At 40.3% G+C, this 15,689-nt stretch overlaps 1 protein-coding gene across 1 annotated transcript in view; it reads right to left on the reverse strand.

The window, feature by feature from the left end:
- The window catches only part of TMEM71 (transmembrane protein 71), a 449,505-nt gene that overhangs the window by 308,475 nt on the left and 125,341 nt on the right, over positions 1 to 15,689 (reverse strand). Inside the window, exon 3 of the mRNA XM_044067053.1 lies at positions 13,655 to 13,712. Coding sequence (XP_043922988.1) covers positions 13,655 to 13,712 — 58 coding nt within the window. The remainder of the gene's footprint in view (positions 1 to 13,654; positions 13,713 to 15,689) is intronic.

Here is a 15,689-nt window from a genome sequence, read left to right on the forward strand (position 1 = left end):
TTTTCTGGGTACCAGGAAAAGCAGGGAATAGAAACCTTGGCCTATCTGATCTGCAGGAATAGGCTGTATTGCCCTCATGGAGAGCAGGGAATAGACTTGTACTGCAGAACAAACACTCCACATAATTTCACAGTCAGAATAACCATTAACATGTGAGCCTGACAGTTCAAAATTCTGTAAATCAAAGCTGCAGAAACATACACTGTTTTTCTGTACCCATCAATAAGCTTCCCTTCCTTATCAGAAAGAGTAGGATAGGAATTAACAAACTGTTTAGCAGCAGTAGCAATAACTAAAGCTAAAGCTGCTGGGTCAGGTTTGGGAAGAATGAACAAAAACTTAAAAAGACTGAGGAACTTTATACATTCTACTTGCCTTTTTAGGGGCAGCAGGCTGGCTATCAGGAAAAATAGAGGCAGAGACATATACATTCTCCAAAGCTGATAAAACAGGATGAAATGTTGAAGGTTCAAGAAATTCCTTTTGTAAGTGCTCATAAAATTTTCTGCTGGATTGAGGAACCTCAGAGTACTCTCACTGAAAACACTGGCACATTCTGGAACTAGTCTTAAAGTGAGAGGAATATCAAAGGGGGAATCAGAAACTGAGCTCTCCTCTGAGTCGGAATCAGAAAACTGAGGAGAAAACCTGTATCTGTCCCTTCATCTTCCTGTAAATATTCAGAAGCTTGAATCTTTTCAGGAAAGAGGTATCCTTTTTTTTTTTTTATCAGAGAGCCAGACTCAGTAAACTACTCCTGTCTAAGGAAATTTGAGGAGTAGATACATGTTTAGTTTTCTATTTCTTTTTTGACAGAAAAAATGGGGCCAATAGTGTTATAAACGTCAGCAGTAACTTCCCTAGGGATAGACACAACAATTCTGACACAACATGGAAGTCTTCCCAGTTTCCTCTCACAAGATCAACAAGAATGACTCTCCCTTGCCCACTGAGTGGACCCCAACAGCTACAGAGGATGTGGCTAACACCTGGTCCCCAGTGGCTGTAGGTGCTACACCAGAGGGATCTGGGGTAAAAGATGGGCAGTGTAAGGTACAACAAATGGCCACAGCAGGGTCACCCACCTGCGGCTTAAGCAAATTTCTAGCCCTGTGATGGTGAAAGCTTAATTTTTTTTCTTTTTCTTTTTATGGTGGGAAGAAAGGTCGACCTTTGCATCAAATGTTCCATGGTCAAGCCAAAAATGGTACCTTTATCATAGGATCATAGGATCACAAGCTAATGACCCTAGGGCCCTTACAAGCCTAGCCAAGTACAACCCCTGTTCCCAAGAAAATCAAGGTATTACATGGAACTAAGACAACAACTACTGCCCTTGTCTAAGAGGGACACAGATGAAACTCCCAGGGTGAATTTGCGGTTTCCCATCCAATCATCTGAATTATGTTTAAATAGGGTCAGAGAGAGCCTCTGATTCACCTGAACTGGAAGTTTGTTCCAGAGGAGAGGTAACCTCTGTGAAACATATCTGTCTCTCCAGCATGTCCTGTTGATGTCACATACTAGGTTGAGTTCCCTAGCGTGAGTGCATCTTACACTATTTGATTTATGAATGTGCAGCATTTCCATTAGAGCAGGACCTGAGATTGCTTTATATGCAAGGCAGAGGTCACCGCTAAGTAGTCTATAAGACACCGAGTATAGTGACAGTGATTTCAGTCTGTCAACATATGACATATACTGAAGACCCAAAATTTCTTTGTAAGAAACCTTTGAGGTCTTTCCAGTTGCTGCAGGTGCCTGGTAAGGTACATACCAAAGGTAGCATTGCACTATATTATTGGCCCGATGCGTGAGGAATACAGGTGGGTTATAACCTCTTTTGTTCTGGATGCAGTCCCCTTACTTATGAGGTGGGCAATGTAGAAAGCCTTTCTCACCACTGTGGAGATGTGGTAGTCAATGGAAAGGTTGCTGCCAATCTGTGTGCCCAAATCTCTCACCACTGATCGTCTGTCTGGGGTGTTGTTATTAATGTGGTAATCTGTAGGTAATCACCCTTGCCAAAGGGGATGATAATAATTTTTTTTTTGCATTGAGTTTTAGCCCATGACTTTGGCACCAGTCATTTGTCTGTGCAAGTCCCTCTTGTAGGATGTTGACATCATTTGGGGACATGATGACTGCACTCAGTTTGCAATCATCAGCAAACTTTGTCAGATATAGGCCTTTTATTTTAGCCTGTACATCCAAGAAGTAGATTCCAAAAAATAGGGACCCCAGCGCAGATCCCCATGGAATACCAGTGGTTGCAAGTCTGCTGGTGGAGGCAGAGTCAACTATTTTGACTGTGTGTGTTCTGTCAGTGAGCCAGTTTGCAACACATCTGATAATATATAGGTTGATTTCCAGCCGGATGAGTTTATCAATGATGCCTGAGTGGGGAATAGTGTCAAAAGCCTTGGCCAGGTCCAGGTAGGCCATAAGCATGGATTTGCCTTTGCCCAGGGCTTTGATAACTGTCTCAAAGAAGTCCAGCAAGTTCAAAGGCAGGATCTACCTTTAACAAAGCTAAACTGGGTCGGTTTGAGTGTTTGGAGATCTCTTATATCTTTATTGATAAGGTCCATGATTATTCTTTCCATAGCCTTGCAGATTAGCCTGGTCATGCTTATGGGTCTATAGTTCCCAAGGTCTGTGGAGGCACCTCCTTTATGTAACGGGATGACGGTTGCTGTTTTCTATTCAGCAGGTACAAAACCAGTGCTTAGACTGTGGGTTAAAAAGAGTACCCAGCAGTGCAGCTAGTTCCTGTTTTAATCCATTTAGAACGCAGCCTGGGATATTATCACGTCACATAGAGGCTGTGTTTTGGCTTTGGAGACAGCATTTATGATCTGCTCTTTGGAGATACTAGATGGAGGACAGGTGGTAGAGAAGCTTTGGGGGATATGTGGTGGGGACAGGGGGGAGAAGTTTTCATTGAAGATGTCAGCTAGTAGGTTGGCTATTTCTATGGGTTCAGTACATATGGTGCCATTAACAACCAGTTCTGCACAGATCTGGGTTTTTCCTTTAAGGTTTCTGATGTAGCTGAAGAAGGCCTTATGGTTATCCTTAGCGAAGGAGACTAATTTGGATTCATAGCTAGCTTTAGAATGCCTTACAAGGTTCTTATTTGCTTGTTTAAGCTGAGGCAGGAATGCTTCCAATTCAGAGACCGTTCCGTCCTACATTTGGAAAGCAAGTTTTTTCTCTTATTGTATAACCTATTAATGGTAGATGTCCACCAGGCAGGCTTGTTCTTTCTTGAGGATCTGGTTTTGATCCTATCAGGTATGGCTGAGTCAATGCATCTGTATAGATGCCTACACACGGATTTGGTGCAAGTCCCAGTTTAGGTGTCCATGCCATCAATGAGGGCAAGGGCTATAAAGATATCAATGCCATTGCATACTAAGTTGTAATTGGCTTTGGAGTTTTTTTAGTCTAGTTGTTGCTAATGGGGGTCAGATGTTACTGTTACTTCTAATGAGACTGATTTATGATCAGACCTTACTAGGGAGGTCTGCGGACATGGGGTGGTGCAACGATCAACTATGTTAGTGAGCACCACAACTAGAATATATGGGTCCCTGTTGGGGTGTCAACCAACTGGTCCAGAGCACTGGAGTTGATGATGTCCAAGAATCTTTGGGCAAGTGTTAGTACACATATAACTTACCCAATCTATGGACGGGTAGTTAAAGTCACCCAGAACCAGTGTGTTTGGTTGCATCTTGAGTGATTCATGTAGATCCAAGTATGCAGTGTGGGTATCCTGGTTCATGGAGGGGATCTTATAACTGGAATTAATTTGGAGAGAGGGATTACCTACAGTCAGCTGGACTGGATTAGTTTAAGGGAATCGCTTTGTTTAACCAATCTGCTAGAGGTGTATTTGTCTTTGATGAATATTGATACTCCACATAGGATCATAGGAGATTACTCGGCTATTGGCCCTGAGGCCCTTATAAGCCTAGTCAAGAGTTTAGCCCATGTTTAGACAAGTCAGCACCCAGAGCCCCTGTCCAGCAGGGACACAGGTGGAATCCCAGGGGTGTATTTTCTGCTTCCCATCCAATTATCCAGGTTGTGCTTAAAAAGGGATAATGATGTACTCTGCTTGACGTGGAGAGGGAGTCTATTCCACAGATGGGGGAGTCTTTGGGACACAAATCTGCCCTGCCAACAAGTCCTATTGATATCAGAGACCAGGTTGAGGTCACGCTTACAGGTTGCACGAGTGGAGCTTGACTTGCGGATATGCAGCAGTCCCATGGAGGCAGGGTCTGGGATTGCTTTGTATGTCAGACAGAGGTCACCTCTGAGGAGTCTGTATGAAACTGATTAGAGGGACAAGGCTTTTAACCTATCTGTATAGGGTAGGTGTTTGAGGCCCTGGATTCTCTTGGTGAGGAACCTCTGTGGTCTCTCCAGCTGCTGCATCTACTTTGCGAGATACATGCCGAAGGGGGCATTGTGCTCAATAATTGGCCTTATAAGGGAATAATACAGGGACATTATGACCTCTTTGTCCCTGGATGAGATACCCTTACTTATGAGGTGGGCCATGTAGAAAGCTTTCTGTACAACAGAGGCAACATGGTGGTCAAATGTCAGGTTGCTATCAACCTAGGTGCCCAAATCCCTCACTACTGATTGTGTACTTAGAACGTTGTTATTAATGTGATAATATGCGGGGACGTCACTCTCCCCAAAGGGGATGATGATGCATTTTTGGCATTCAGCTTGAGGCCATGTTTCTGGCAGCAGTCATTTGTTTGGGTGAGACCCTCTTGGAGGACGTTCACATCACTTGGGGAATTGAAGACTGTGCACAGCTTGCAGACATCTGCAAACTTGGTCAGCCATAGCCCACTGGTTTTGGCCTGCACCTCATGGAGAAGTATATCCTGAATAACAGAGGCCCCAAGACTAATCCCTGGGGTATGCTGCTCGTTACGGGTCTACTGCTTGAGGTGGCTTCCCCTATTTTGATTAGGTGGGTTCTATTACTGAGACAGTTTGCTACCCATCTGGTAACATATGGATTGATGCCTATTTGAGAGAGTTTATGCTTGAGTGGGGAATAGTGTTGAAGGCTTTGGCCAGGTCAAGGTAGGCGGTGCGCACCATCTTGCCCTTGTCCATCGCTTTGGTGACTGTCTCAAAGAAGTCGACCAGATTTAACAGATATGACCTCCCCTTGACAAAGCCAAACTTTGTGGGGTTGAGTGTTTGGAGGTTGCCAACGTCCCTGTTAATGATGTCCATGATAATCCATTTCATGGCCTTGCAGATCAGGCTAGTTAGGCTGATGCGTCTATAATTTCCTGAATCAGTGGAAGCTCCACTTTTTTGTAAAGGGATGATAGTGTCTGTCCTTCACTCGGCTGGGACAAAGCTGGTACTCAGGCTTTGGTTGGTTAGGGTGCCTAATGGTGCTGCAAGCTCATGCCTGAGTTCATGTAGAATGCAGCCTGGGATGTTATTGGGTCCCACAGAGGCTGTACTTTTTGCCTTTGAGAGGGCAGTGATGACCTGCTCCCTAGAGATAAGGGGTGGGGGGCAGGTACTGGGGATATCCTGATTTAATGATGGGGGGACAGAGGGGAGAAATTTTCGCTGAATCTGTCAGCCAGTAGATAGGCTATATCTACATCATTTGTGTATGTGGTGTCCTTGACCACCAGTTCTGGACAGATCTGTGTGCTTCCTTTGAGATTGTGGATATATGTGAAGAAGGCCTTATGATTGTCTCTAGTAGTTGTGGCTAATTTGGACTCGAAGTTGGCTTTAGGGGATTTCAATAGTGCTCTTATTTGCTTGTTCAGGCTAAGGAGAGACCCTTCCAATTGGGCACCTGCTCCTTCTTGGTCCTGGACAGCAATTTTTTCCTTTTGTTATATAGTTTATTTATTGCAGATGTCCATCAGACAGGTTTAATCTTCCTTGCAGAGGATGATTTTGTCCTGTCAGATATTCCTGATTCCATGCATCTATATAAATGCTTGTGTAGTACTTTGGTGTAATTTTGGACACTGGTGCCAGTTCCTACAGTGGGGGAAGGGGCTGTGAAGCTGTTTATACCATCCATCAGGAGGTTGTAATTAGCTTTGGAGAAGTTTTTTTGTTTGACCCTAGCTAGAGAGGGGGGGGGGGTCAGGGGAGATGGTGACTTTGAAAGTGACTGCTTTATGGTCAGATCTTATCAGGGAGGATGATACCATAGGGGTGCTGCAGTGATTACACATGTTGGTTAATACCAAGTCCAAGATATTATCACCTCTTGTGGGAGTATCGACTAGCTGTTCTAAGGCATTTGCATTAATAAAATTGAGGTATCTCTGGGCATTTGTGTTCTGGCATGAGTAGTTTGTCCAATCTATGGTTGAGTAATGAAAGTCACCCAGGATCAGGGTAAAGGGTTGAATCTTGAGAGATCTGAAGTGGTCCAGATAGGTGGAGTGGGCATCTTGAGTCAAATCTGGGGGCCTGTAGCCGGCTATAAGTTGAATAGAGGTCTTGTCAATGGTTAACTGCACCTAGAGGGTCTCCTGTGTGTCATACTGTTTGATCAGCCTGGAGGTGTGTGTGTCTTTAATATATATTAAAACACCACCTCCTTTGGCTTTGCTGTCCACATTTTGGGGTCTGAATGTATGATAGGATGAGTAACCAGGTAAGACTGGGGTGCTCTCCACAGCTTTGAACCAGGTTTCTGTGACTGCACAAATGTCAGCATCTTCCGGAGTTAAGAATGCTTGCAATGAGTGCAGTTTCATGTTTAGACTCCTAGCATTTAGCAACATGACCTTTAATTTGCATTTTGTTGAAATTTTAATGTTGGTGGTATCGACCTCATGACTTTTCCTAAAAAAGGCACTATGGGGGAGGCAAGGACCTTTGCCAGAAACCTGAAGTCCAAGTGAGACACATGCAGGACATCTCTGGCAAAGCATCGTGGTTGGTCAATCATACCTTCCAGGGCTGTCAGGCACTGGATCCCCCCGGAATGACACCAGAAACTAAGCTAATTGTTAAAGTCAATCCTTTTCTGTTTGTATTGAGGCATCATTCTGGGTGACGGCAGAATGCTGCTTAAGGCTAGGGACATACCTGCCTGGGACATATATTCAACAAGCTCAATCATGTCTCTCTTCATATAGTCCAGGGAGGTACGTCTCAAGTCGTTCATGCCAACATGGAGTATGACAGAGTCATAACAGTACCTGTTTTTGACAGACTTGAGTGTGTGTGTGATATGGCAGAGTCTGGCACCTGACAAACAAAAAACTGTGACTTTCTCCTTATCCAGCCTGGTAAGAGGCACAGCTGTGTGTCTCACAATGGAGTCTCATATGACTAATATATTGAGTTTATGGTTAGGCTTTAGTGGTTGCAAGACACCGGTGTGTGGACTATGCATGGTATGTGGTGTGGAGGGTTGTGGAGTTCTCATGTGTTTTTGCCTCTGAGGTCTCCTTTGTTTGGGGTTGTTTTTGTTGAGAACCTCCGCATATGTGGGTGTGTGTTGTGTAGTTGTGGGTGGTGTTTGAGGTGTAGTGACTGTGTTGACAACCTTCTCAGTGCCAGATATACTGGCTTGTGAGGGAGACAGCAAAGACTCTAGCTTCTTTATGTAATTGCATCTCTCACAAATTGTGTTCCTAGGTGGTAGTAGTAGATGGCTGTCCATGTACATGAGGCAATTGCTAAACTGTCTCAGGATGCCTATATCAACCAGACTGGCAGGAGAAACCATAGGAAATTGTCCATCCATATTTTTCAGAATCTGAGGGAGAGAGGCCAGGGAGAGCTAAGGGGCAGGCCTAAAGCCCAAGTGCTTAAACTAAAACTAAGGCATTATAACCATGTATGGCCGGGGTGCCTTCCTCAGCCTTAAACCAAGTCCCTGTGACTGCACAGATGTCACCATCTTCTAAGGTGAGGGCTGGCTTCTAATGAGTCCAGTTTTAGGTTTAGACTTCTACGGTTTAGCAGCATAACCTTGAGGTTGCTTTTTGACAATATTTTTACGTTGAGAATTTTGTTATGACATTGCCTAAAAAAGGCACTATGGAGGAGGCAAGAGGTTTAGCCAGTAACCAAAATCCCAGAGGTGACAGATGAAGACCATCTCTGGCAAAGCAGCATGGTCTATCTACCATGTCATCCCAGGCTAACAGGTACTGGATCCCCTTAGAATGATACCATAAACTAAGACAAGTGTTGAAGTAAATCACTTTTTGTTTATACTGTGGTATCGTCTTAGGTGAAGTTAGTATGCTAATCAAGGCTAGGGACATACCTGCCTGAGAAACATATTCAGAGAGCTCAATCATGTCTCTCTTCACATAGTTCAGTGAGGGACATCTCAAGTCATTCACATGAAGTATGACGGGGTCATAACGGTACTTGTTGTGGAGAGACTGGAGTGCATATGTGATCTAGCAGATCCTGGCACCTGACAGACAGCTGACTGTAACCTTCCCCTTGTCCAGCCTGGTGAATGGAACATCTGTGTATCTCACTACAGAATCACCTGTGACCAAAACATTTGGTTAAGATGTACTTTACTTTAGAGGCTTATTTGGTGAGACGTGCTTGTGGTTTTATATATAATGAGTGCTGTAGGTACTGCATTAGGTGTAGCATGTTTGTGTTTTGGAGGTCTCTAGTGTTTAGGTAAATTTCTGGAGAGTACCTCCACATATAATGGGTTATATGTTGAGAGCATGGCTTGTGCAGGAGGTGTAGTATGTGGGCTGACAACCTGTTCAGTGTCACTGTTCTGTGAACGAGAGAGAAAGGATTCCATATTCTTAGTGTATACGTATCTCTCACAAATTGAGCTTGAATCGTTTAGCAGCAAAAGCCTGTAAAAATGTAGTCTTTAAATATCACTTTTTCACACAAAATACAGTAAAAAGCACTTTAAAATGCTTGTCATCTCCAAAAAGTAAAATAAAAACAATTTCTCCACAAATTGTTTTTTTAAATACTTTAAAAATCTTTTAAACTGACAGGAAAAAATAACGCTGATTTAAAAGTACAACACAGCTTTATGACAGTCTGTTAAAACACAAACTCAGCTTTAAAATAACTTTTTTGAAGAGGAAAGTCTTCCATAATCAACAAAGATAACTGAATAGAAGTTTTTTCCCCACAAAAAAAGCAATGTATCAGCCCAGCAAAGGAACAGCACAAGCCAAACACTAATTCTCAAAAGCCTCAGGCAAGCACATTCTTTGGCGGCAGTAAAGATGTGTACTTTATTGTCAGCTCAGCTAGAGCTGCCTGATAGTTTGGGTACATGCAAGGTACCCTGAAGCTTTGGAAGCTGGGCAGCTGTTATATGCTTGGCAGGATATAATCTATATAAGCTAAGGCTACTGCAGCACTTATTAATATGAAGAACATTTATAATTTTGCAGGTCTTAACACAGAAACTCTTTGAATGCAAATATCACTTCTGCAGATGTAGTTCTTAAGTTGTGGTATATATTTCTCCACTCTGTAATACCATGTCATATTCCATGGCTTAATAAATAACATACAAAGACAATAGGAACTTTCTAAACATGGGATTAGATAGGCATATACCACGCATGCCATGGCATGCAAGTTTTTAAATTATTTTTTTTTGCAATGACATCAAATGAGATGTGTTTAATTTTAAATTTAACAAAAACTGACATATTTGTCAATTTTCATTGTTATATTTTGGTGTTGGTTTTCAGAATATATATATATATTTTTCTGCTTAAGCCTATCATTTCAGGAGTTTTTTTTTTCTCTTTTGCAGTAGTGAGATTGTATGATTTCAAGAAACATGTTGGAGTGGATATACTTGTGAGGGAGGGGTCTAAATTCATGAAACTGGTATACAGTTTCTAAAATCCTGGATCACTGGATCTAACTTCGATGAGATACATATTGCAAAATGAATTGTCTATAACTTCTCTGTACCAGGTGACACGTTGATCCCTGAATCTGGCTCATTAGTATGTAAAAATATATACCTCATACCTAACACTGACATGCTTGATAAATGATGAAGTCACACATCATTGAAAGGAGCAGTCAGACACTTATGACAAAGTACTCGACAAATGATAAATTCTTAACTCCGTTAAATGTACTGACAAATTTGTTGACAGGTACTGAATTCATGCCTCCAGCAAAGAATCGGTAAGCATGCTGACAAAGTGAAAAGCAGAGGATACATTCATAGTTTAGAAAATGCTATAAAATGTGGTTAACACATAAAGAATGCCTGGCACAAGCTAGTTATACCGCAAGTCATTGGGAGTTTGATGATGTGCCTGGCATATGCTGAATTCGCACCTCTATCAAAAGCATATGTAAGAATGCAGACAATGTGGCCACAAATGATGAATTTATACCTCCAAGAAGGAATCAGTCAGAGTGCTGGCAATGTAGTTACCAAATGATGACTTTCACAGACATACATTAGTGACAATTCAGCAATCTGCCTGTCAGATGATGAATATGTAAATATGAGGTTCATCCATTCCTGAACAGAATTCACAGTTCTCTTCTACATACAAGGCTTGGTATTATTACTGTCACCATATAATATTTCTTCTATATAATGGACTAGAGCCAGGTTATCTAAATATTGAGTTCATTGTGACTTTTTCTGGAAAGCTCTTCAAGTTTAAATTGGCTGCTGTAACATATTAATTCATTCACATGACAGCAATGTTTGAGTTGACATGCCTGTTCCTTATAATATATAAGTGCAGCCTAAAGGAACTATTTAAGCATTAATGTAATACAGTAACTGTACATTTAATCAAGGCACAGTTAAGTGAGGAACCATTTCTGTAATGTCTGGTAATCACTGTGTGACTGGGGAGTAAGCTTTTTAACTCAGAACTAAGATCCTTGTATGGGGGCTTGTACACACATTTCCTAAGGCTTTATGTTTTCTTAATTTCTTACTTTTCACAGAAATGGTCTATCAATTACTTTCATCTTTTTAAGCATACGTATCCACTGTCACAGAGTACGTATCAATGAGGTTTATATTCTGTACAACTGAAGTATGTGTTAATGAGGAATTTGCTCATACCTCACCTTATGAGTTTCAGCCAAGTAACCACACAACACTGCAACTGGGTAAATCTCTGTATAAAATATGCTACTATACAAGTCCCAGTTACACAGTGCACCAGTCTATGTACAAGTTTTAGTGATTTTAAAGCAAAATCGTTACTGATGGATTTAAATTAGTTAAGGAGCTTGATTTGATCATAGGATTACAAGATTTCACAGTCCTACTGTATTACCTCATTTATTTCCATTAGTACAGTCCATGTAAACTGTTTATTACATACTTATTTTGTACTTTTTCAACCAAAATGTCCTTTCAGATGTCTGATATGCTTTACAATGCTTTGTGCAGCAATTACTAGGTACTGTCTTTTCATGCAGTTCAACAAATAATATTGTTAGCAATTTTCAGTTAATCAAATAGATGTAGATACACATCCTAAAGGCAGTAAAATGTGTGATATAATTTTCCTGCTGTTATCAACAACTACATCCATGGCAATATTATGTATGGAGTGTTTTAACAAAGCCAACACAGTCATCAAAGTTACTAGTAATATTTATATAATCAAATGATGACACACAGCTGAGAACTGAAATGATTCTTCTCCAGCTAAATACATATGTATCACATTACGTCATAACTTCTTCTTGGAACTAAGAAACACAAAATAATACACAAAAGCAACACATGTAACAGAAATCAGTGCCAACACTGCTAACATTTTAAATGTGTAAATAATGCTAACATTATGTCCAAAACAGAGGAATCAGAAACTGAAGTTAATTGTAGTTTCCTATAAAGTACATATTGGTAATTCACTTTGTGTAGTGTCAGTACAGTTCACTGTGTGTTCAGCCCCACCAACATGCATATTTATACACACACACACACACACACACACACACACACACACACACACACATTCATACTGCATAGCCACCTAAAGTTCATTTACAAAGTGCAAGCAAACATTCATACATATACAATATACTGATTACAAAAATGCACATCCCTGATTCAGTCATTTTTACTCACATACATACTTCATATCACTCAGTTTGCACTGATTCTGAAGCTGTGGTATAAGCGATATTAAACAAGGTATTACAATGTTGTATCTATTTTATCTTGGAAGTAACAGTTGCACAAAAATGTATCCCTTCCAAACATGTTAAATTTCCTATGAGGTATCACTGCAGGTGTTTTTTGTAAATTCAAGTTTTTAAGTAAAGGTTATCAGTTCAAAAAAATCTATGTACCTTGGCAAACTCTGACAGCAAAGTTGCTACAAAACAGTCTGATATTCACATGTGAGAATCTCTAATAAAGATTAAAGAAAACTGATAGTGCACTTTACAAGACTAGCTTTTCAAAAATACAGTGAAATCAAATCAGCTGCTATGATGCATTTTTTATTGTTATCAACTTGCATTTAATGACAATTTTATCAAGTTACTCTGGCCTGTTACAGTTCCATTTTAACAATGTTGAGTTATGCAAATGTAGCTCAATACTGGGCATAAAATGCAGCCATTGTTTTTGGGGTGGGTTTACTAAGAGACCTACAGTATATGTATTTCCAACTGTTGGCAGAGATCACTGCTTAAATTGGTTCTCTTTTTCATTTATTACTAAACAAAGCAGTTGTGGAGCATCTGGATAGGGTAACACTACTGGCATTAATTTTCAAATCAAATTCAAGGCCAATGGCTCATAAAATAGATGTAATGTTTGCATTAAAATTAACTTTAGGATATTATTTGCTTAGGTTCCTGTACAAAGACATGAAAACAGAGTCTAAAATGCAACTGATGTGGAAGGTATATAATTCCTAGTAGAGGCATGTAAAATATCAACGTGTTAAAACTGAAACAAAGGATATTTCTACAGATAATCATGGTCTTACAGAAAACTGGATGAAATACAAGCCTTTATAACAGTCTGGAACTCCTTCCCTGTCATTTGGCTGACTTTGTAAGGCTAAAACTCGTATCTTTATTCTTTACAGCTGCAGATATCAAAACAAGTTCAACCAATAACAACTTAAAACGACTGTACAGAGTTCAAGTGCTGTACTACTGACTTCAGATTTCATCCAAGACTTTAGATGCAACTTTTAAGTACAATAAAAAAGTCTAATAATAAAACATCTTTAAATAAAACGTGAGTGAGCTCTCTCTTTGTGCATGAGCACATCATTCTGTACACCACTGCAAGAAGTAAAACGCAGTTTGTCAGACTCACAATGCCACAGTTCTTGATGATTGACATCTCCTCTCTAAATCCTTAGCAGATTTTGGAAATATCAGCACTTAAAAAGACTTTGTGATGCTATTTTTTCCATACATTCATCATGTACTATTTTCTTTAAGATACCATTCCAAAACAAATACAGAAATATTATGAAATGTCTTATTTGTTATATTTCTGTACACAGAGTAATCAGAGCTTACACATGATAAAAGAAACCATACATTCATTCGACAAAAGAATGCAGTGTCTCTGATGATGCAACTTCTTTCTAAAGAGTATAAAAAGATATGTGAAGGAAAATGGACTACATACCTAGAAAATGAATGTTGAGGTGACATATCTCTTTTAATTCTCTGCATTACTGGGGAACCTGCCAAAAAAAGTACTGATTTAGATAAACTAAAAAAAGAAAAAAGAATGCATTACTATCCAACATATGTTACTATCCAACATATAACATTTACATAAAGCACTATTTGTTGTAAAATATTAACTGTTGACTGCCTAGTTGCAAGCACAGTCCAAGTAAATATTATATGTTTCACTAATAAAGCCATACTAAGCCATAAGGAATACATACGGAGAAAAAGAGAGAGCCACATACATTAAAGTGCTGCATATGAGATTTGTTGTGTTAACTACAGGTTAGGGTAATAGAAATGGTGTACTTTGTATTTGATATATATTCTCACAAGCTCTACCTGAGGAATGTGCCTCTCTGGGGATGTCACTGTATCTTAACTGCGTTATTCAAAGTAGGCCATGTCCACCTAAGACTCAGTGGTCTCAAACTCAAATGACCACTGCTGCTGTATGAGGACTAGTAAACTCAGGCAAGGGCCAAAGTTTCCAAGGCAAAAAGAAATGCAGACAGTACAGCAAGAAAAATAGGTATTCACTTTCCTCATCTATAATTATAATCATGCTGCTTTGAGAAATGCTTGAGGTCTGAGGGCCATCAATTTGAGATTCCCAACCAAAGTACTATAAGTAAATAAATAAACAGACTGTACATAGTTGCACCCCCAGTCTGATCCATTTCATCTGTCTCTAGAACCTGTAAGCTTTAAGCCAGTCTAAACTACACAGTTTCCTGTAGCACTGTAATTCCAGTGACCTACAAGCCTCTCTATGAATTAATATTTTTAAAGAAGACTTGAATTTATGACTTTTCCTGTTCCCGTCAGTGTTCTCTTTTTTCTTCTATGGTCCTTCCTCCTAAACTCTTGTCTACTACTTGTCCTCTAAAAGGCTATATCACCCACACATACCTCCCATATTCTCTTCACTCATATAGTCTGTACATCAAGTACACAGTTGTTCTTCCTCGCATATCAACCTATCCATTCCTCACACCATTTTCTTAGCTCACCTTTAAATGACATATACCAGCCTAAACTCCCTTTCTCTCAGTAGCTGCCAGAAATGAACACACTGCTCAACACCTGGCCTTACCAGTGTCCTGTATAACAAGAACATGACATCAGCTTCTCTCAGGTCCCCTAGCTAGGTACTACAGAATTATTCTCAATTGTTCATACTAGTTTGCATTATTTAGCTTAAATGTGTTTAAAACCCATAATTCATTTGCATTCTCTGTTGTCTTCTGTGTTGCTCCGTACCATACACTGTTTTCTGGATCCTCCCAACAAACTGCATAATTTGCATGTTTGTTGTTAAATCCCTACCTGCCCAAACCAGAAAGCCCCACTAGGAAGAATGACTATACTATCTGTAATCACCTCATTAATCTTGGTGCCATCAGTGAACAGGATAATATGGATCCCATGTCACTATGATAATGATCATAAATATACTAAACAGGACTGGCTATGGTACATAACCTTGTGCTACTCCTATGGTCACTGCATTTACCTAGACAGCTACCTCCTAACTAATACCCCCTGCTTTCTCTCAGTTAGGAAGTTATTGTCCAACTCAAGGTTTTGGATCCTATCACACACTGTTTAATCCCCCCCCCCCCCAGTGTGGTAAATATCGCAAGTGTTCATAAAGCCCAGATGTATAATATCCAGCAGATTTTGCTTCATCAACCACAATAGTAATACAGTCACAGAAAAAGCTCAAGCTAGCCCAGTGAGGCCTCATGTTTTGGAAAAGTCACACAGGCACGCATGACAAGATAAATTAGCATTCAGAAAGTCTATATGCCTACCTTTTGTAATTCTTCTATGATTCTCCCCATGACTGAAGTTAGGCAAACAGGCCCATCACTGGCTATTTTCATCATGGGCCCACCTTTGAGCAAAGGGATTTACCAAAGCACCATACAACTCTAATCCAGTTTTTAAGAAGAGCCTATACAGTTTAGTCAAAGGTCCATCGA

The sequence above is a fragment of the Protopterus annectens genome, chromosome 3.part1 (genome assembly GCF_019279795.1).
Source record: "Protopterus annectens isolate FY-2018-M chromosome 3.part1, PAN1.0, whole genome shotgun sequence".
Classification (NCBI taxonomy): domain Eukaryota; kingdom Metazoa; phylum Chordata; order Ceratodontiformes; family Protopteridae; genus Protopterus; species Protopterus annectens.